Source organism: Vipera ursinii, assembly GCF_947247035.1.
Source record: "Vipera ursinii genome assembly, chromosome: 3".
Taxonomy (NCBI): Eukaryota; Metazoa; Chordata; class Lepidosauria; order Squamata; family Viperidae; genus Vipera; species Vipera ursinii.
This window is the reverse complement of record NC_139516.1, coordinates 203,481,327-203,502,259: the sequence shown is the minus strand read 5'-3', so window position 1 is coordinate 203,502,259 and position 20,933 is coordinate 203,481,327. Positions and strand designations below refer to the sequence as shown.

The 20,933-nt window shown below is 43.1% G+C and overlaps 1 protein-coding gene across 1 annotated transcript in view; it reads left to right on the top strand.

The window, feature by feature from the left end:
- The window catches only part of OC90 (otoconin 90), a gene marked incomplete at both ends in the record, with an annotated part of 51,365 nt that overhangs the window by 28,884 nt on the left and 1,548 nt on the right, over positions 1-20,933 (top strand). Inside the window, 6 exons of the mRNA XM_083360342.1 lie at positions 449-499; positions 1,256-1,369; positions 2,208-2,382; positions 3,130-3,236; positions 5,048-5,266; positions 17,505-17,671. Coding sequence (XP_083216468.1) covers positions 449-499; positions 1,256-1,369; positions 2,208-2,382; positions 3,130-3,236; positions 5,048-5,266; positions 17,505-17,671 — 833 coding nt within the window. The remainder of the gene's footprint in view (positions 1-448; positions 500-1,255; positions 1,370-2,207; positions 2,383-3,129; positions 3,237-5,047; positions 5,267-17,504; positions 17,672-20,933) is intronic.

The window sequence follows — 20,933 nt, the reverse complement described above, 5'->3', positions numbered from 1 at the left end:
TTTTCTTTTCTTTTCTTTTCTTTTCTTCTTTTCTTTTCTTTTCTTTTCTTTTCTTCTTTTCTTTTCTTTTCTTTTCTTTTCTTTTCTTTTCTTTTCTTTTCTTTTCTTTTCTTTTCTTTTCTTTTCTTTTCTTTTCTTTCTTTCTTCCTTCCTTCCTTCCTTCCTTCCTTCCTTCCTTCCTTCCTTCCTTCCTTCCTTCCTTCCTTCCTTCCTTCCTTCCCCATAGTTTTCTTGGCCATTTCCGGAAGTGATAGAAGTTTGTTTCAGCTTATTTAGTTAAGCACAAGACCTCCATTTTCATCATCTGTTAAAAAAAAAAGTTTTTAGAAAAGGTATTTGATTGCCTAGAGAGGCATGTTTTGAAATTTCCTGATCAAGGAAATTACAAAAAGCGTAAACATTATCTGATACGATAACATCAAATTTTCTCTTTTATTTTGCTTTATAGCTGTAACCCAGAAAGATGCAACTGTTGCTTTTGATAATTCTGTACAAAGAGGTAAGTTGGTACCTGCAGTTTGTTCCCAGGGTGAACAAGTCTTCAATCCTGCTGTGGAAAAATAGTTGCTTAATTTACGGTTATTGGAAACATGTGTCCTTTTTTTTATCCTGGCCCTTAAAAAGGCTTGAGCTGAAAGTAACCTGGCTGGCTAAGACTTTCATGCCTTGAATGACCTTGCTAGGAATATATACATACCTTACATCCAACATTCTGTCCTACCAGGTGTATCCCCCCCCACACCTCCCACCTGATAAGGCAATACAACAAGACTTGGGAGATTGGGTGGGGAAAAACATATTTATACTTGATTTAAATTCATATAGAGTCGAGTCTCCTATTAAGAAGTAGTTAATCCTGCATCTTTTCCCAGGGTTGTCAGAGAGCTATTTTACTACAATAAGAGCTGCAACTACTTCAGCTGAGATTAACGTAACAGAAGCAGAATTCATCCCAGCTTCAGAATTTCCAAGACCAGCAAACCGAGGCAAGTAAAATTCCTGTTGCCATAGGATTCATTGGGAAAAAAGGCAATGCGAGCACACCTGTGACTGTATGTCAAAAGTTCACCTCTACTTTTTATGTAGCATCATTATCATTCTAGCTTTTGACTATCCACTGCAGGATGACGGTCTCTTCTGCGTGTTTCCAGCCAGTACTTTTTATATATGAGACACTTATTTAAAGTGAGATTCATAGGTTTTTCATTCAAGAACACTTTAGGATTCTGCTTTGCTTTTGTTACTTTTTAAATAGATCTTAGGACCCCAAATCCAGGACTTCTTTTCAAGATATCTGCGGAGGAAACTGTGACGTCGTCTACAACAATTCCAGAAGAGTCACCATCTCCTGAAGAATTTTTTGGAGAAGGTATGAAATACTTTCACTCAACCCAATAATTTAATTGGAAGGAAAGAGAGGAGACCTATAGAACAGTTAGTGTGAGAAAGTCATGTTGTATATTAAAGGAAAAAAAAATAAGTAGAAAAGAAATGACTGACCAGTGTATTTGTATTCTTTAGGACAGGGGTCTTCAAACTTGGCCCTTTTATGACTTGTGGACTTCAATTCCCAGAATTCCTCAGCCAGGCTGAGGAATTCTGGGAGTTGAAGTCCACAAGTCATAAAAGGGCCAAGTTTGAAGACCCCTACTTTAGGAGATGTAAAAAAAAATCCCCTCTGTTTCACGACGTGTAATCCCTTAATTCAGGGTAGAGTTGGGGTGACTGGATGGAGCTGAGCATTTACTGGCCGGATGCCCTTCCTGATGCCTATGCAGAGCTCACAGCAGAGGTTTTTTTTTCTTTGTGCCCTGAGAGAGAAACATCTGCCATTACTTAAGATTGAATTCTCAACCTTTCCAGTGAGAGGAGAGCGCCATCACCACTAAGCCACCACACCACTCCTTTAGCAGATATCTTGGGTTTAATTATTTTTTTTAATGGCACACAGAATTTACATCAGAAACTGCTATTTGCTACTGAAATGGACCATGAAATGGACCAATTCCAGAAAAAATTGTTTTTTTTATTTCAAATCGGCCTTATCTTTCTGGTGCCCAGATCTTCTCTTGAAGGTTGAAAGATTCTAGGAAGAAAGTTTGAGGACTATGAGACACACAGAAGAAAAGACAATTCCATAGTCATGTTTTTTTAGCCATCTGTATCTCTACTAAACAGAATACAACTGTGAAATCTCCTTTCCACAGTGTGTGATCGTTACTCCTTTCTGCAACGGGGTGACAATGGGAAACTCAAGCGAGAGTTTCCACAGTTGGGTGAGATGCTCTACTGTTTGACCGATCAGTGTCCAGAGGAATTCGAATTATATGGCTGTTTTTGTGGACAAGAAGGAAGAGGACAGCCGACTGATGAACTGGACAGGTTACTGACATTAAAAGCAAACAAAGGAATTGCATACTCTCCTAAAGCAGCATGCATTTTTCCCCATTTAACCCTTCTATCTAGACACGTCAGAACCTAAAGAAATATTGAAGGTTAACAATAAAGTAAAATGTAACAGAGAAAAGAAATGTTTCCCCATTTCTACTCAGCCAGAGGTATTGGGCAGGACATTGGATATTATATATTGTAAATACTCCTACACCAGAAGTTTTTAAGAACAGATTGGACAAACACTTGTCTGAAATGGTATAGGGTCAGTGGTGGGATTCAGCCAGTTTGCACCAGTTCGGCAGAACCGGTAGCTTCCTTCCTTCCTTCCTTCCTTCCTTCCTTCCTTCCTCCCTCCCTCCCTCCCTCCCTCCCTTCCTTCCTTCCTTCCTTCCTTCCTTCCTTCCTTCTCCAGAATAGGTCTGCTTTCTAGGCTCTATTACTTGTGTTACGTAAGCAACAGATAGACCCAACTCTGTCAGATCTTAAAAGACCGTCAGAAATCATAGAGAGGTGATTCTCTTTGCCCTTCTCCACCTCCTTTAATGGCAGGCTCAGCTTCTTGCCCATGCCCCATACTTTGACCTGAACTATACGGTATGATAAAGCAAGAGAGAAAATACTTGTTTTAGAAAATATGATACCAGTAAGGTTTATACCAATGTATGGAATGCTGCAGTGTGTGTAGGTGGAAAATGGTTTTGAAATGTTAATTCTGTTATCCTCTCCATCTAACAGATGTTGTTTCTCCCATCAATGCTGCCTGGAACAAGTTAAAAGACTGGGATGCCAGCCAGAAAAAACCCCAAGATCTGAAGTTGTGTGCTTTGATCACACACCAACATGTAAGTTTTGAGATAGCGGTGTCCAAGAATCACCTCTTTCTTAAGTGAAACATTTTTAAAAGAAAAAAAAACAAAAACAAAACAGCTTTCTCCAGTGAATACCAATAGCACTTAGACTTTATATATCACTTCACACTGCTTTACAGCCCTCTGTAAGCAGTTTACAGAGTCAGCATATTGGCCCCAACAACTTGGCTCCTCATTTTACCAATCTTCGAAGGAAAAAAGGCCGAGTCAACTTTGAGCCGGTCAGGATCGAACTGCTGGCAGTTGGCAGAATTAGCCTGCAATACTGCTTTCTAACCACTGCACCACCATATCTCTTCCTGCAGTCAAAGTCTTCAAGGAAAGAAATTACTGTCCTCAGACAGTTAAAAATTCACCTCCGCAGTCCACTATGAAGGTACAGCTTGGGGTGGGTGGGTGGATCAAATTTGTCTAAATGATAGATTTGACCAAATAATCAAATGGAGTCCTTGGTGTTCCCTGAGCTTGGTTGTTTTCTTGCAGATGCTTCATTACCCTACTAGGTAACATCTTCAGTCCTAGAAGGCAGTGGGGGTTGATCTCTCTTTATATACAGGCAGCTTCCCTTGTCAGTGTTTGTGGAAATGTGCTTTTCTTCATTCCTTGATTCTTAGTAGTTCTTTAAATATGTTCTGACCTGACTCCCCGAACACAACAGATGGACCAATAAATCTCTAATGTTCTTTTTATTCAGGAATGCCAGCAGTTTCACACAGCCACCGGTTAAAGTCTTTAGTTGCCTCCAAACAATGGAGCTCGCTCCCTTTTCCCCTGCAAAACCCAGAGTTAATTTCGGTCTATCACCACCCTTGGAGCAAGAGTCCTTCAGGCAAGCTGGCTCTTTTCCAACATGCACATGCTCAGAAAACGCTCTGACTCTCGGCGCCACAGGATCTGAGGAAAACTCCAGCAAGTTTACAAACCAGAATCAGGAGTTCCAAATAGAAGTGGCTGAGCGGCAGGGAGATGAATAGTTGTCTGCCACACCTATTCATTTCTGCACCTGCCTTTTATCCACAGCTGAGGATGGGGCTCTGTTAGTAGCGGTAACTCACCCCAAAGACCAGCCCATAGCCTCTCACTGTTCTCTCACTCTTCTCAGTCTCTGCCATGCCTGTGCATCGATCACCAGCCCCATGTGATCCTCCTCTTCTGAATCATTTGCCTCAAGGCATGGAGGTCTCAGCCTTTCCATCTGGGGGATGACGGACAGCCTAGTCTCTGCCTCTGTCCCTGGCTGCGACAGCTCCATTCCTTCGTCCCCATCAGAGCTTTCAGCTGGTCCTGACACTCGGGCCAATGCCCACTGCTGTGCTTCCTCCTCTGAGTTGGCCGTGGAGTCCTCCGGTGGCCGACAGGCCACAACAAAATAACCAGGTCTTGTCTCTATAACACGCACTGCACACTCTTAAAAAGAGGTGGGGCTTTGATTGCCAATAGCCAATAGCAGAGGATATTTGTAGGTCAGGGTTGAAATGAGGAGTCCTTGGTGCTCTCTGGGCTTGGTGATTTTCTTGGAGACGCTTCATTACCCAACTAGGTAATGCTAGTGATGCTACTGATGACATTACATGGCTGGGTAATGGAAATGTCTGTAAGAAAAACAACGAAGCTCAGAGAGTGTCAAGGATCCCTTATTTGATTGCTCGATTGCACCTACCTTTCGACATCATTGGTTCTCTAGCCCAAGGGCCATGTCACAACAATGGCGAATATCTCCTGCAATCACAGCCTCTGTGAGTTTTGGTACGGAAGCTGCTCTCAATCTTCTTCCTTCCTTTTAGGTGTTGGATGGAGCCTATGTGAAAACCTCCTGTGTTCCTGTGATAAAGCTGCAGCTGAATGCATGGCTGCAGCCCCGTTCAATGAAAGCTGGAGGTTGCCCGGTAGACCGGCTTGCCAAGAGGACAAACTGGCTTGCCGCTGGGCGGGGCGTGAGAGGCCTCCAGGCAGCCCCCCGAGAGGTGCCAGAACGTCTAGCGAAGAAGAAGAAGAAAGTAGCAGTGAGGAGGCAGATCTAGCTCAGCCCCTCTTGAGACGGGGAAAAAGAGCGACACACCATGGTAGAAGAAGATCTAGAATAGTCCCCTTGCAAAGAAGATAATCTCTACTTCTCTGTCCAGCTACTGGTAATGTTATTCAAGAGACAGCCAGTTGTGTATCCTATGTGGCTGTCCAGTCTCTTCTTAAAAGCCTCCAATTTTTTTTAAATTTTAATTCCATTTACAGTATATCCCGCCCTTCTCCGAAGACTCAGGGCGGCTTTACAAACTTAGCAGTAGCCTTCATTCTATGTATATGCCTGCTTATTAGGGCTTTCACACACCCCAAGCGGCATTATTACAAAGTCAGCTTATTGCCCCCAACAATCTGGGTCCTCATTTTACCTACCTCGGAAGGATGGAAGGCTGAGTCAACCTTGAGCCTGGTGGGATGCGAACCTGCACTAATTGCAGGCAGCTGGTGTTACTTAAGGAGGCATTAGCCCACTGCTCCACCAAGGCTGAACCACACACAACTTCTGAAGGCAAGTTGTTCCAGTAATTAAATGTTCTCAGCGTTAGGACATTTCTATTTAGTTCTAGCAACTTTGTGGGCACTCCATCACTGGAGGCTTTTAAGAAGAGACTGGACAGCCACTTGTCTGGAATGGTATAGGGAAGGGGTAGACAACCTCGGCTCTTTTATGACTCATGGACTTCAACTTCCAGAATTCCTGAGCCAGCTTATGCTGACTCAGGAATTCTGGGAGTTGAAGTCCATGAGTCATAAAAGAGCCGAAGTTGCCTACCCCTGGTATAGGGTCTCCTGCTTCAACAGGGGGTTGGACTAGAAGACTTCCAAAGTCCCTTCCAACTCTGTTATTCTATCTTAGAAGACAACAGGATGCAAATGTGGGAGATCGTCTGCTTATAGGATGATCTCTAAATGTAGATATCAGTGGTGAGGAACCTCAACACACCTCCTGATTATATAGCCATAATACCTATTTCATTTTTAATCTCATAGGGGTGGAAGGTTGTATAAAGCTAAGGAGGAGCCGAGATGAAAAATTCTAAGTTGCGTTCAATACCATCATGGGATTTCTAAATCTCTGTTTCTTGAACAAGCCATGGTGATTTGATTCTCATACCTAACCCTAATAAATAGCTCTGTGCACAACACTAACCCAACAATTTCATTTTTAATGTGTGCCATTGTGCCCACAGTAAAAAAAATGACACTAAAGATTATCTATCTATCTATCTACTTGATATTATGGCTTATCATACCCTGTCAATCAAAGTTTCTATTAAAAGCTTGACACTGCTTCTTCCTTTGTCCTTATTTTTAGGAACAATTTAACATAATGAAACAAGTTAAGTATGCAAGCAAGAGCTGAGATGATTCTTTTTCAGGATTTGCTTTAATACTGGAGGGGTGAATCCATGGAATGAAGCCCATTTTTAAAGAACATGACAAACTAATCATGCCTGACTTTTCCTTGACTTAATTTTTGGTGTGGCCAATCATACATTTGTAGCATTAGATGTTTGGCTTGTCTCAGAATCTTTACAACAAACTTAAATGGAGATATAATTGCCTAGAGCACAAACTGGTCTTTTGCCTCAGCAACGGGTTGGAGTAGAAGACCTCCAAGGTCCCTTCCAACTCTGTTATTCTGTTAATTCCTGCTAGTACAAGAAAGAACAGATAGTACCAGAGTTTGCTTAACATGCTCATATACTCAGTGGAATTTGAGGTAGTACAGATCTGGATGGGAATTTGGCTAATTTTGTTTTTCTGGGGGAGAGAGTGCTTCTGTGGGGCTATTTACAATAAGTAGAAAAAGGTCTATGATCCCCATGGATCCTAATCCTATTTGAGAACTATGTTTTAGGATGTTCCTGCACATTTTGTGCTCCTTCAAAATGCTCACTCCACTTTTCATTTCCCTGAGCTGAACAGATTTACTGCTCCAAAGCAGAATTAATGCAAATCTTCTTTTTAAAAACTCAACCAAATATTTCGGAAGTCACCTCAACCATAACCTCTACTTTACTCTAGGAAGCTTATGGTTGAGGTGATTTCCAATGGGCAGAAACTCTCACATCATTCTTCTGCCAAGATCTTGGGATCCATTCAGTTAGTTTCCACTTGCCCTAGATCAGGGGTAGGCAACCTTGACTCTTTTAAGACTCGTGAACTACAACTCCCAGAATTCCTCAGCCAGCATGGCTCAGCTTGGAAACCTCTCCCTTTTCCCTCAGCATGGCTGGCTCAGGAATTCTGGGAGTTGAAGTCCACGAGTCATAAAAGGGCCAAGGTTGCCTACCCCTGCCCTGGATGGTCAACTGCTGTGCCATCATCACCCAGAGATGCTATCTTTCAAATTTGAGAGAGAAGGAATGAAAGAGTCAGGAAGGGAGGGAGATTTTTAACAATGTATGAGCCATTGTCGTTGTGGGAAGAATCCAGAGAAAGTAATATTTTGGGAATATTAAAAAGGCAGAATATATTTCCCCAAAGGATTTTAAAGACAGAAACTGCTTCCCCCCCGAAACAGAAATCAGGTCTGCAGAAATGCAGATGTGATAATCTTGTCAGAAAGACTGGAGTCAGGAAGCTGGGATTAGAAAGACAAAGACCCCTAGAATCAACAATCCCTCACACCAAAAAATCCAACAGTCATCAGCCACAGCCCCAGGGAAGCAGGATATGACCGTTGGGACATAATAGGATTAACCCACCACCATCAGACTACCAGAAGGGCACACTCAGACTCAGGTCAAAGTACATGACACAGGAAATGCAAAGCCTCAAACAGGAACAGGAAACAACTTCAAGAGCCCCAGAAAGTATAAAAGTCCACCACTCTGCTCCATTTGGTCAAGTTTTTTCCCCCCAGAGCCATCTTTCTGTCTGGCTCTCCTCTCCAATAAACTACAACCTTCTTTCTAAAGCAGCCTCCATGTTGTTTATTCCCGGCTTGGACTGAACCATGATGAAGACTTTTCTTTCAACATCGTCTATCAGAAAGTGCTCAAGCTTTTTATGTACAGGTAGGCCTCAACTGACAGCCATTTATGTAGTGACTATTCAAAGTTACAAAACTGACTCATAATGGTTTTCCACATTCATGACCATTGCAGCATGTGATCAAAATTCAGGCAGTTGGCAACTCTCTCACGTTTATGACTGTTGCAGTGTCCTGGAATTATATGATCACCTTTTGTGATCTCCTGACAAAGTCAATGGGAGAGCCAGATTCAGTAACAATTATGTTGCTGTGTGATCATAAAAATACTTTAGATATTGCAACTGTATGATGGTATGGTGCAATAGCAAGCAAATATAATTAAACAGTGGAGAAGGGAGAGAAGGTTTGGGAAGTCCTGAAAAAAAATTGACATTCATTTATTCTTATTTGAGATCAGGTACATTTACATTAAGAAAACCAAGATCATGGCATCCTGGCAAATAGATGGAGGTAGTGACAGATTTTATTTTCCTGGGCTCCAAGATCACCACAGACAGGGACTGCAGCCAAGAAATTAAAAGACACTTGCTCCTGGAGAGGAAAGCCATGGCAAATCTAGACAGCCTACTAAAAAGCAGAGAGATCACCCTGCCAAAAAAATTGCATATAGTCAAGGCCATGGTTTTCCCAGTTGCAACGTATGGCTGTGAAAGTTGGACCATAAGAAAGGCTGAGCGCCAAAGAATTGAAGCCTTTGAACTCTGGTGCTGGAGAAGACTCCTGCGAGTCCCTTGGACTGCAAGGTGATCAAACTGGTCAGTCCTAGGGGAGATTAACCCTGACTGCTCTTAGAAGGCCAGATCCTGAAGTGGAAACTCAAATACTTTGGCCACCTAATGAGAAGGAAGGGCTCACTGGAGAAGAGCCTAATGCTGGGAAAGGTTGAGGGCAAGAGAAGAAGGGGACGACAGAGAATGCGGTGGCTGGATGGAGTCACTGAAGCAGTAGGCGTGAGCTTAAAGGGACTCTAGAAGATGGTAGAGGACAGGAAGGCCTGGAGGAACATTGTCCATGGGGTCGCGATGGGTCGGACACGACTTCACAGCTAACAACAGCAACAGCACATTTATGAAATGTTTGCAGTCTGGTAGAATTAACTGGTCATCCCTTATATACTCCCTCTTGCACAGTTTATTGTCATTTGGACAATAAGAACGATATCAATTTAGTCACAATTCCTTTTATACCTTATTAAGTGAATTCACTTAAATGAATATTTCAGTCCCTGCCTGTAGCTTTGCTTTCTAATGTATCAGTACAATGCATGCCGCTAAATTGTTCTTCAGCTTGATTCCCCCAATTGTTATGGGTGACAACATTAACCATTTATAGTCTGCATAGTCAGTTGAACAGTTTGAAGTGGAATGAATAGTTCACAGAATTGACATCAAATACTTCACAGTTTGGGTGCTATGAAAAAAAAGTCTCTCTCCAATCCTTTTTTCGGCTTGTCACTAGCATAAATTCAGAAGTCTGTGGAGATTCTAAGTAAGGGGGTTCTTCAGACCTGGCCCTTTTAAGACTTGTGGACTTCAACTCCCAGAGTTCCTCAGTCATCACGGCTGATTGAGGAATTCTGGGAGTTGAAGTCCATAGGTCTTAAAGTTGCTAAGTTTGTAGAGCCCTGTTCTAAGTCCTCCAGATCATGGTTGTCCCAAAGGTGCTTTTTCGAAAGGCAACTGGACTTTGTTTTTTTCCTTGAAGATGTTTCACTTCTCATCCAAGAAGCTTCTTCTGAACTGAACTGAAGAACTGAAGAAACTTGTTGGATGAGAAGTGAGACGTCTTCACGAAAAAAAACAACAAAGTTCAGTTACCTTTTGAAAAAGCACCTTTGGGACACAAATTCAGAAGACAAAAGTATTCAGCAAAGAAGCACTTCTGGAGATTGTAGACAGCAGGTGAGTTGATATGCAATTCTTTGAATCAGTTTTACTCAAATTGGCACTCTGTAGGTGAGTTGGAGGGACACGGTGGCTCAGTGGGTTAGGACGCTGAGCTTGTCGATCAGAAGGTCGGCAGTTTGGCGGATCGAATCCCGAGTGCCGCGTAACAGAGTGAGCGCCTGTTACTCATCCCAGCTTCTGCCAACCTAGCAGTTCGAAAGCACGTAAAAATGCAAGTAGAAAAATAGGGACCACTACGGTGGGAAGGTAACAGCGTTCCGTGCGCCTTTGGCGTCTAGTCATGCTGGCCACATGACCACGGAGACGTCCTCGGACAAGTGCTGGCTCTTCGACTTTGAAACGGAGATGAGCACCGGCCCCTAGAGTCGGAAACGACTAGCACGCATGTGCGGGGGAAACTTTACCTTTACCTTAGGTGAGTTGGACTACAATTCCCATCATCTCTACCACCAAAGGTAAGCAATCTGCTCAGAGAGTGGGCACTATGATGTGAATTCATAGAATGTCGCAGGATTAAAAAATAATTCAAAACTAATTAAGCAAAACAACCTCATGGGATCCCACGCTTGAAGACAGAGACTGTATAAGATTCACTATCTTGTAAACTGTGAAAATAATACACGGCAAAAGAAAATAAAGATAGTACCAATAATCACAGATGTCTTGGGTGAAATCCCCAAACATCTGGAGCACTACTTGAATACCATCAATGTTCACAGTGACTCTTTCAGTCAGTTGCAAAAGGTGGCTTTCCTTAAAATAGCTTACATCCTGTGACGATACCCTTAATAGCATCAAACAACATCTGCTTATCCTTGGGAAGGAGTGGATAGGTGGACAAAATGCCAAATCCAATCTGAAACATCTGGCTGACTTTGTGACCAACCCAAACAAATGCAAAAGGCAGCTAAAACATGTGGCTGACAGTATGGTGAACCTTTAACGCCATCAAACAACAGCATCTGCCCATCCCAAGTCCTTGGGAAGGAGTTGGTGGTGGGATAAAAAGGCCAAATCCAGTCTAAAACATCTGGCTGACTGTGTGAGGAACCCTAACAACTGCCAGAGGCAGCTTTACTTGGAAGACTTGACAGGTGCCATGACACCTTTAATACCATCAAACAAACTGTTTTCCCAGGCCCTTTGGGACTCAATAGGAGGATAAAAATGCCAAATCCAGTCTAAACATCTGGCTGACTGGGCAACCAACCATAACAACAACAAGAGCAGCAGCAGCAGCAACAAAATAATAATTAATAATAATAATAATAATAATAATAATAATAATAATGATGATGATGATGATGATGATGATGATGATGATGATGATGATGATGATGATGCAAGGCCTTACTAGGAACAGCTTCCATCCTGCAATGATATCAGTAATACCATCAATTCAAACATCCATACCTGCCTATCCCAGGTCCTTGGTAAGGACTTGAGAGGTAGACAGAAATGCCAAATCCAGTCTGAACATCTGGCTGACTATGTGATTAATAACAATAATAATAATGATAATAATAATAATGATAATAATAATAATGATAATAATAATAATAATAATAATAATAATAATAATAATAATAATAATAATAATAACCGCCCTGAGTCCTATGGGAATAGGGCAGTATACAAATCCAATAAAGTAAATAAAATAAATAAAATAAATAATAGCAATTGCTACTTAGTGCCTGAAATTTAGCACTGCACTACCATCCCAATAGAGAAAATGTTATCCAATGAAATTGCTTTAGCTTTCTAATCTCAGCCAAGGTACACTATGTTAGCTATTACCATTTAGCTAAGTTTAGGATGATATAACAGCTAGCAATTAAACTAAAAGGCAAGGAAAGAAGAAAGAACAGGAAAAGCATCTAACTCTCTCTCTTTTTTTCCCCTTCTTCTCAGCATCAGTATTTTTCTGAGGATGAAAAGTTCTGTGAAAAACTTTGGATTTTAGTTATTTAGCTATGATCTGACATGCACTTGAAATGCTGGATGTCTTGTGATAGGGGCAAGGGCAGAGGATGAAAGAAAGGAAAGGTTTCACAAAGGAAAATCAAAGTACCGGAGGCAGAACGCCAGGCTGCTGGGAGCTTTTGTAATTTGCTAACCATGAAAGCAATTGAAAGCCATTCCTACCACACAGGCCTTCTGTTCATTCCAGCAGGCTTCTGGGATCAGTGGAAACTGATTCAATCAACAGAGCTAAAATAAAAGGCTTCTGAAAAGAAATAGTAGAAACACTGTTGGAGACGTAACTTTTTTTTAAAATTTATTATGAACATATGAGAGTGTCCTACCACAAGATAAATAATTACTTTCCTTGCTACCTTGACTAATTGGAGCAGTTCTCTTCTCTGCCTCAGCGTTAATAGTTGTGTCCAACACTGTTATTCAAGAGCCAACAAACTGCAGAAGCCAGAAACTAAGCTTGAAAGTTTTTGCTTACCCAAAAATAAAAGATCTACTACAAATGAAATAGTATTAAACTACAGCAGAGGTCTCCAAACTTTTGGGCACCAGGGACCGGTTTATTTATTTATTTATTTTTGGGACTTATATGCCGCCCTATCTCCCGAAGGACTCAGGGCAGCTAACAACAATAAAAGCAACAATACAAAAGTTAAGAGAAATTAAATAAACAGCCCCAAAATAAATTAACTAAACAATTAAAAATTAAAACATTTTAAAAACCCGTCATCAGTCCAGGTCGGCCTGATGTAAAAGGAAAGTTTTGAGGTCGCAGCGAAAGGACTGGAGATCCGGGGCCATCCGAAGCTCAAGGGGGAGTTGGTTCCACAGGGCTGGTGCTCCCACAGAGAAGGCCCTTCCCCTGGGGGTCGCCAGCTGACATTGTCTAGTCGACGGCACCCTGAGGAGGCCCTCTCTGTGTGAGCGCACTGGGCGATGGGAAGTTGTCCCCGGCAGCAGACGGTCCTGCAAATATCCCGGGCCTAGGCCATGTAGGGCTTTAAAGGTAAGTACCAGCACCTTAAATCTCACCCGGAAGACAACCGGTAACCAATGTAGCTCACACAGGAGGGGTGTAATATGGGAGTATCGGGATGCTCCCATCACTACCCGCGTGGCCGCATTCTGCACCAGCTGGAGCCTCCGGGTGGTCTTCAAGGGCAGCCCCATGTAGAGAGCATTGCAGTAATCTATCCATGGAGAAAGGTTTTCCTATGGTCCGGAGACTGCGTGGTTTTGTGTGCTGCCTGCATCCCATGGATGGGGCTTTGCTTGTTTGTGCAGACCGGTTGCTGGCATGCTATGGCCCAGTACGGGTCCACATTTGGGGACCCCTGAGCTACAGTTAGTCCTCGATTTATAACCATTTGCTTAGTGACTGTTCGACATTACAGCAGCGCTGAAAATGGTGATTTATGAGCGTTTTCCACAATTACGAACATTGCAGCATTCCTACGATCATGTGATCAAAGTTGGGATGCTTGGCAACTGGTTCATATTTCTGACGGTTGCAGTGTCCCTTTTGCAACCCTCTGACAAGCATAGTTAATGGGGAAGCCAGATTAACTTAACCGTGTTACTAACTTAACAACTGCAGTAATTTACTTAACTGTTAAGAAAGGTCTAACACGGGGCAAAACTGATTTAACAACTGTCTTGCTCAGCAAAAAAACATTTGGGGATGAACTGTGGTCATAAGTCAAGGACTACCTTTAACCTTACTGCATTTCATTGTGATCAAATAAATTTTTGCTTTATGCTATCCAGAAATAAATGGAGCATCCTGAAATGCACTTTGCAATTATTTTAAATAAAATGAATAACTAATTACTTCTTCCTTGTTTAGACTTTGGAGGAAATTCATTTTGTTTTATCTGTAGATCTTACATGTCGAGTATTATTCGACGAAAAGAGAAACCAGGCTGTTACTGTGTTGTAACAGCAATAATAAATAAAATTTGTACACAGCCGACTTCTCCTGGGTTGGGACTGGAAAGCATACTATGAAATATATTTAAACAAGGCAGACATCTACAAAGCCATTTCCTTTTTAATTACACCCATGTTTAACAATGACAATCAATTTTCTGGAGGAAATCAAATGTAATTATGAGTTGGGAATAGGAATATTCCAGTTTATGTTTTTCATGAACCTTTTTGTACAAAAAATATATAATTATAAGTGCAATTAAACCAGGAGTGATGTGGAAGAACTACTTAACATCCAGGGCAATTGAGATGTTATTAGCAGCATGTTCAAATGGTTACATTCTTGTAACTTTTTTCTTCACTAACAAATTTAAAAAGGGCTTAAAAAGAATGGCGGAAACATTGAACAACATAGCTCAACTGCGGCCAAGTTTCCAGTCAGACTCTGAATCATGGCTTATAATACTGTAGACCCTACACCTACTTTAGAAAAGCAGTAAATAAAATATTCACATCAATCATTTGAATGTAAAGGAATCAGCAGTCAGATGAGGAGACCCAAACTCATTAACAGCTTCACATTACAATGAACAAGGACATACATTCAGTTTTGCAGCTACGAAGATTGTTGGCTGAGCAGGAACAAAAACAGTCAGAGAAATTATTGAAGCCTGGTAAATGGGCTCCTTGTCAGTCAACAGGAGTGCTGATTTACCACCAGCTTATCAAGTATTTAGGAGCTGAGGGTTTGGCAGCACAAGGAAACAACATTCCAACAATTTAATAGCAGGCCAACAAGACCCCAAACAACAACTAAAAAATCACACACAACCAGGCACTACATAAATACTACACAGAATAGCCCAAAGCACACAGCTAGAGACAGGTTCCCTGAGTATGGGGTCCAGCATGAGTCTGAAAGCTCAGAAGACTAAACCTCTGTTATCAGATTGGATCCTGCAAGATTATCCTGGGACGTGTATATCTGCCTACATTTGTGAGGAAGCTTTACACCCCACCTCACCACCCCATCCCCGTAAGCTTGCCTAGCTGACTTACTTTTAAAGAAATTCACACTCATGGAGGTTTGCTGTAATCTTCCTTTATCACTTATCTGAAAATTGATTTTCCCAGCCCAAAGCTAACCAGTTCTGAATTATTCATTTGCTTGATCAGAAGCCAGTCTGACATACATTAGTGTGGTTCTTTTTGAGGAATGGTACATTTTGCTGGGGTTGAGACCAAAAACAGTTTGTTATCTGCTGCGGCAGCTGGAGGGTTAAATTTTTACAGAAAAGTTGAGGCTTTTCCAGTCAACGAGAAAAGGTTGCTAACCCCTCTTTCTACATTTCTTCACAAACTGCCACGAAAGCAAATTAATTAAGCAGTTGCTAAGACCTAACCTAAGAATGGCTAAAAGAATCCTAATAAATCACCCAGTATGTCCATAAAAATAATGCTTTTACCCTGGTGTAAAAATAGGCTATTATTCTATCATTAAAACAACCTCCACGGATGTTCTCGAACATTTATTTCCAGCTGAATGAAAAGACCTGTTAGGCAGGTTAGATGTCAAATGACACTCCGGGAAACTTAAGTATTTGTGCTTGCTGTCTTTCAAATAAGTTTGCAAAAGTTAATAGGCTGTGATTTCCTCTAATTGCTTGCCTACTCTAATTTAAAAGAGGTTATGCATCTTTTTTAATAGCCTTTCAGTCTGTATATAAAATGGCCATCACACAAGAATGGGAGATTTTTATTTTTTTTACCAATCACAGAAGCAGTGAAAAATAACTGTTTACCAATTTATTTTGTTACACATACAGATGGGCATATATTTTATTTATCAGATTTCTATACTGTCCATTACACTTGCCTGCCTCTGGGATATTGACAGATAAAACACTAAAATGTTATACTGTAAAAGCCATAGATAAAGACAAGTCAAAAGCCAGATTAAAACAAAGTGAAAAGGGACAGTTACAAAGTTAAGGAGGCTGAGAAAACAACCCACTAAGCAATCCCAGGGTCATTTAACAATCTTGGTTTCCAGGCTTAATGTTCGTTTTGAAGGCCAGGAGAGGGGTGGGGGTTGGGGTCTCCAAACTTGACAACTTTAAGACTTATGGCTGTCTGAGGAATTCTGGGACTTGAAGTCCACAGGTTTTAAAGTTTGGAGACCCTTGCTCTAGGGCGAGCTGTTCCATTGGGCCAAATGGCTCTCATATAAGCAAAGGTTCTTTTCCTAGACCTGAGCAACTGAAGTTGTTAACGGGGCCCATAACTTGTCCTCTGTTATGTATATATGTATATAGGAGATGTTCACAGGGATAGCCACTGACACCACCAGGTGGCAGGGTGCCCTGTCAGGATTGGCAGGGCAGTCTTTGGCGGGAAATCCGGACAATGGGATTGGTTCCAAGTATACCTGGCTGGGTATATAAGAGGGGCATTTGCCCCTTTGTTTGCCAAGTCTGTGCTACATCAATAAAGAATGTTATGCTGAACCCTGTTGTCCTGCGTCATCCATCTTGGCCATGCGGTCCAGAGCCCACGATCTAACAGTGGCGACAAGAATGGGATGCTGTTTCAATCAGAGCTGAAGTCACTCTGAAGCGAGAAAGGCAGGAAAAAATATTTCTGAGACCTTCCTAACAAAGCAGCACTCTAGGACCGGTGTAACATGGCTAAATTTGGAGCCACCAGTGAATTTCGTTTCAACATCGACGAGCCAGAGTGATGGGGAGTGCATCTGGGACGAGTCAAAGGGTTCCTGATGATCAACAAGATCACAGAAGATAAAATGAAAGCAGTGGCGCTTTTTTGCTTAAGCAGTCAGGACGTGTATGATGTGTCCGTTGGTCTGTGCTCACCGATGCCCGTTGAAAATGTCTCGTATGCTGATTTAAAAAAGAAGTTGGAGGAGCATTTCATGCCAGCGAGAGCTCCAATCTATTGGCGGCATAAATTCATCCAGCGCAGCCAGCATCCGGGTAAGCCGACCTCGCAATTCGTCTCGGAGCTGAGACAGGCTGCTTGCCAGTGTAAATTTCCTGATCTTGAAGACAGGATCAGGGATCGAGTGGTATTTGGACTGAGAGACCAGCAATGGGGTGGGCACTGTATTAAGTCATATAGAGGAAAATGGGGAACAAAGGCCTATTGCATATTACTCCCGAACTCTGTCCAAAGCAGAAAGGAATTATGCACAAATTGACAAGGAAGCACTGGCAATTGTGTCAGGAGTAAAAAAATTCCATGATTACCTGTATGGCAGGGAGTTCACCATTTTTACTGATCACAAACCATTGTTGGGGTTGTTCACAACTGACAAACAAACACCACAAATTCATTCCCCAAGAATGCTGAGGTGGTCCATTTTTCTATCCGCTTATGCTTGCAAACTAGTCCATAAACTGGAAAAGGACATGGGCCATGCAGATGCATTAAGCAGATTGCCAATGATGAGCAATGACCCTGATCCAGCACCAGTGGAGCAGATCCTACTCATCCAAGATCTTCCAGATTGTCCTCTACAGGTGAAGGACATTGCTGCTGGCACCACAGCAGACAAGGTACTGAGCAGGGTCAGCTCATGGGTGGCATCTGGGTGGCAGGACAAGAGCCCGGGGCCAGAATTCCAGGCATATTTTATGAGGCGGCATGAATTGTCTTCTCATAAAGGATGTTTGCTGTGGGGTAGTAGAGTTATTATTCCAGAGAAATTGAGGGAAAGGGTCTTACAATCATTACATGAGGGGCATCCTGGCATAGTAAGGACAAAGGCACTAGCTAGGAGCTACTTATGGTGGCCTCGTCTTGACAAAGCCATAGAGGAGCAGGTAGCAGGGTGCTACACGTGTCAGAGATCAAGGCCAGAACAGCCACAGGCTCCCATTCACAAATGGGAAGCGACTCACACCCCATGGTCTAGGTTACACATCGATTACGCTGGGCCTTTTCAGCGACAATCGTTCCTGGTATTGGTTGACAGTCACTCTAAATGGCTAGAAGTAGTCCCAGTCTCTAGCATGACCACTGCAAAGACAATTCAAGTGCTTTGGGGACTGTTTGCCACTTATGAGTTGCCTGATGTCTTGGTCTCTGATAATGGCCCACAATTCACATCTGCTGATTTCCAGGCATTTACCAGAGCCAACTCGATTAGATACGTCACATCAGCGCCTTTCCACCCGTCGACTAACGGTTTGGCAGAACGAATGGTGAGGACAACCAAGGACGCATTGAGGCGCATCATCAGTGGAGATTGGCATCACTGGTTAGCTCAGTTTCTTTTGGTGCAACATACCACTCCATGTACAGCTACGGCAAGAGCCCTGCTGAGTTGCGTTGGGGACGGCGACTCATTACTAAGTTGGACAGACTACACCCAGACAGAGTGGCAGCTCAACAGGAGCAACCAGACACCACCAGAGAATTGCACATTGGTGAAAAGGTTTGGGCCCGGAACTATGGTCTAGGGCCTACCTGGATTCAGGGGGTGGTAGTGGGCAAAACGGGGCCTGTATCTTACATTGTAGAGGTGTAGGAGGGTCATGAGGTGAGAAGACACATTGACCAGTTGAGGAAGAGACACCTGAAAAGCCACAAAATGTGTTTCCAGAGCAATATCTGGCTGTAATCAGGACCTTGATGGCGTCCCAAGGGATGACTACATTGCAGACCCAGTTGCCCTTGCTGATCCAGGTGACCAGAATGCGGGGCAATCAGTGAAATGGTCAGCAAGGATCCATAGGCCACCAACGTATCTCAAGGACTATGTAAGGTCTTGAGGCTAGGGTATTATAAAAAAAACAAGCTCCACACTGCAGGGTTTTTATTCTATTAGTTATTTATTGTTTCCATTATTATTTGTTTTTGTATGGGGGAAGGGGTGTTATGTATATACTGTATGTATATAGGAGATGTTCACAGAGATAGCCACTGACACCACCAGGTGGCAGGGTGCCCTGTCAGGATTGGCAGGGCAGTCTTTGGTGGGAAATCCGGACAATGGGATTGGTTCCAAGTATACCTGGCTGGGTATATATGAGGGGCAGTTGCAAGGAGGAACTGCCGACTATAGAAGAATGGACTCTAAAAGTTTCTGACCTGGCAGAAATGGCAAAGATTTCGGCTTATTTGAAAGACCATTCGCAACAACGTTATATTATGGAGTGGAAAAAGTGGATTGATTATATCCAGAACAAATATGGGACCAAAAAGTTTCATTTAGCATTTGTATGTTTTTTTATGTGATATTAGTATTGCTTGTAGTCATTTCATATGAGCTAGAGTGCGATAGACTTAATAGTTTATAGTTGTTAACATATGGTTGTTTATGATTGTTTTTTACTTTTATACCTTGTATTTAGCTCTGGGAAGTCAGGGAGGGGGGAGGGGGGAAGGAGGGGAGGGTTAGGAAGGGTTGGGTGGAGGGAGGGGGGAGGGATTGTTAAAGATAAAATGTATTCTAAAACTTTTCAATAAAAAAAGAGGGGCAGTTGCCCCTTGGTTGGCCAAGTCTGTGCTACATCAATAAAGGAAGTTATGCTGAACCCTGTTGTCCTACATCGTCCATCTTGGCCATGCGGTCCAGGGCCCATGATCTAACATCCTCCCTGCCTTTCTGGGTGGGATAGGACACTGCCACCAAGACAAGATGGTCCCTCAGATAATCTGGTCTCATGCCATGAAGGGCTTTAAAGGTAATGACCACCATCTTAAATTGGACCTGGAAGCAATCCTAGTGGCATCCAAAACTGCTCATGTCACCAAATTCTGTGCCAATTGCAGCTTTCAGGTACTCTTCAAGGGTAGTCCCATGTAGATAAGGTCTTATCTTGCGGCGATGAGGACGGTGAAGTCTAATTACTTCGCTGCCCTCATCGCGTCCTCAGATAATCGCCCGGCCGCCCTGTTTAGGGTGACTCGCTCCCTCCTTAACCAGGAGGTGAGGGAGGATCCCTTACAGGGACGAGCTGAGGAGTTTAGTCATCATCTGGCGGACAAAATCACTCAGATCTGGGCCGGTTTGGACTCTGACTGGGCAGAGTTGACGTGGAGGAATCGGACGGTCTTGAGCATGTTATCTGGACTGAGTTCAATCCTGTTTCCCCTGATGATGTGGACAGGATCATGGGGAGGCTGAGCACCACCACCTGTTTGTTGGATCCGTGCCCCTCCTGGCTGGTTTATGCGGCCCTGGAGGAGACACGAGGCTGGTTCCATGCAGTAATAACTGCTTCTTTGAAGGAGGGTGTCTTCCCTGCCGCCTTGAAGGAGGCGGTGGTGAGACCCTTCCTCAAAAAGCCTGTCCTGGACCCGGCTGTTTTAAATAACTATCGTCCAGTCTCCAAGCTTCGCTTTTTGGCGAAGGTTGTTGAGAGTGTGGTGGCGCATCAGCTTCCTCTGTTCCTGGAGGAAACTGATTATCTGGACCCATACCAATTGGGTTTCAGGCCCGGGCACAGCACGGAGACGGCATTGGTCGCGCTGGTGAATGATCTCTGGTGGGCTCGGGACAGGGGTTGTTCCTCTGTCCTGGTCCTATTAGATCTCTCAGCGGCTTTTGATACCATCGACCATGGTATCCTACTGCGGCGTCTCAGGGGGTTGGGAGTGGGAGGCACCGTTTTACGGTGGTTCTCTTCCTATCTCCTGGGCTGCTCGCAGTCAGTGTTGACGGGAGGGCAGAGATCTACCCCGAGGCCTCTTGTTTGTGGAGTTCCTCAGGGGTCGGTTCTCTCGCCCCTCCTGTTCAACATCTATATGAAGCCGCTGGGTGAGATCATTCGTGGTTTCGGGGTGGGGTATCATCAGTACGCTGATGATACC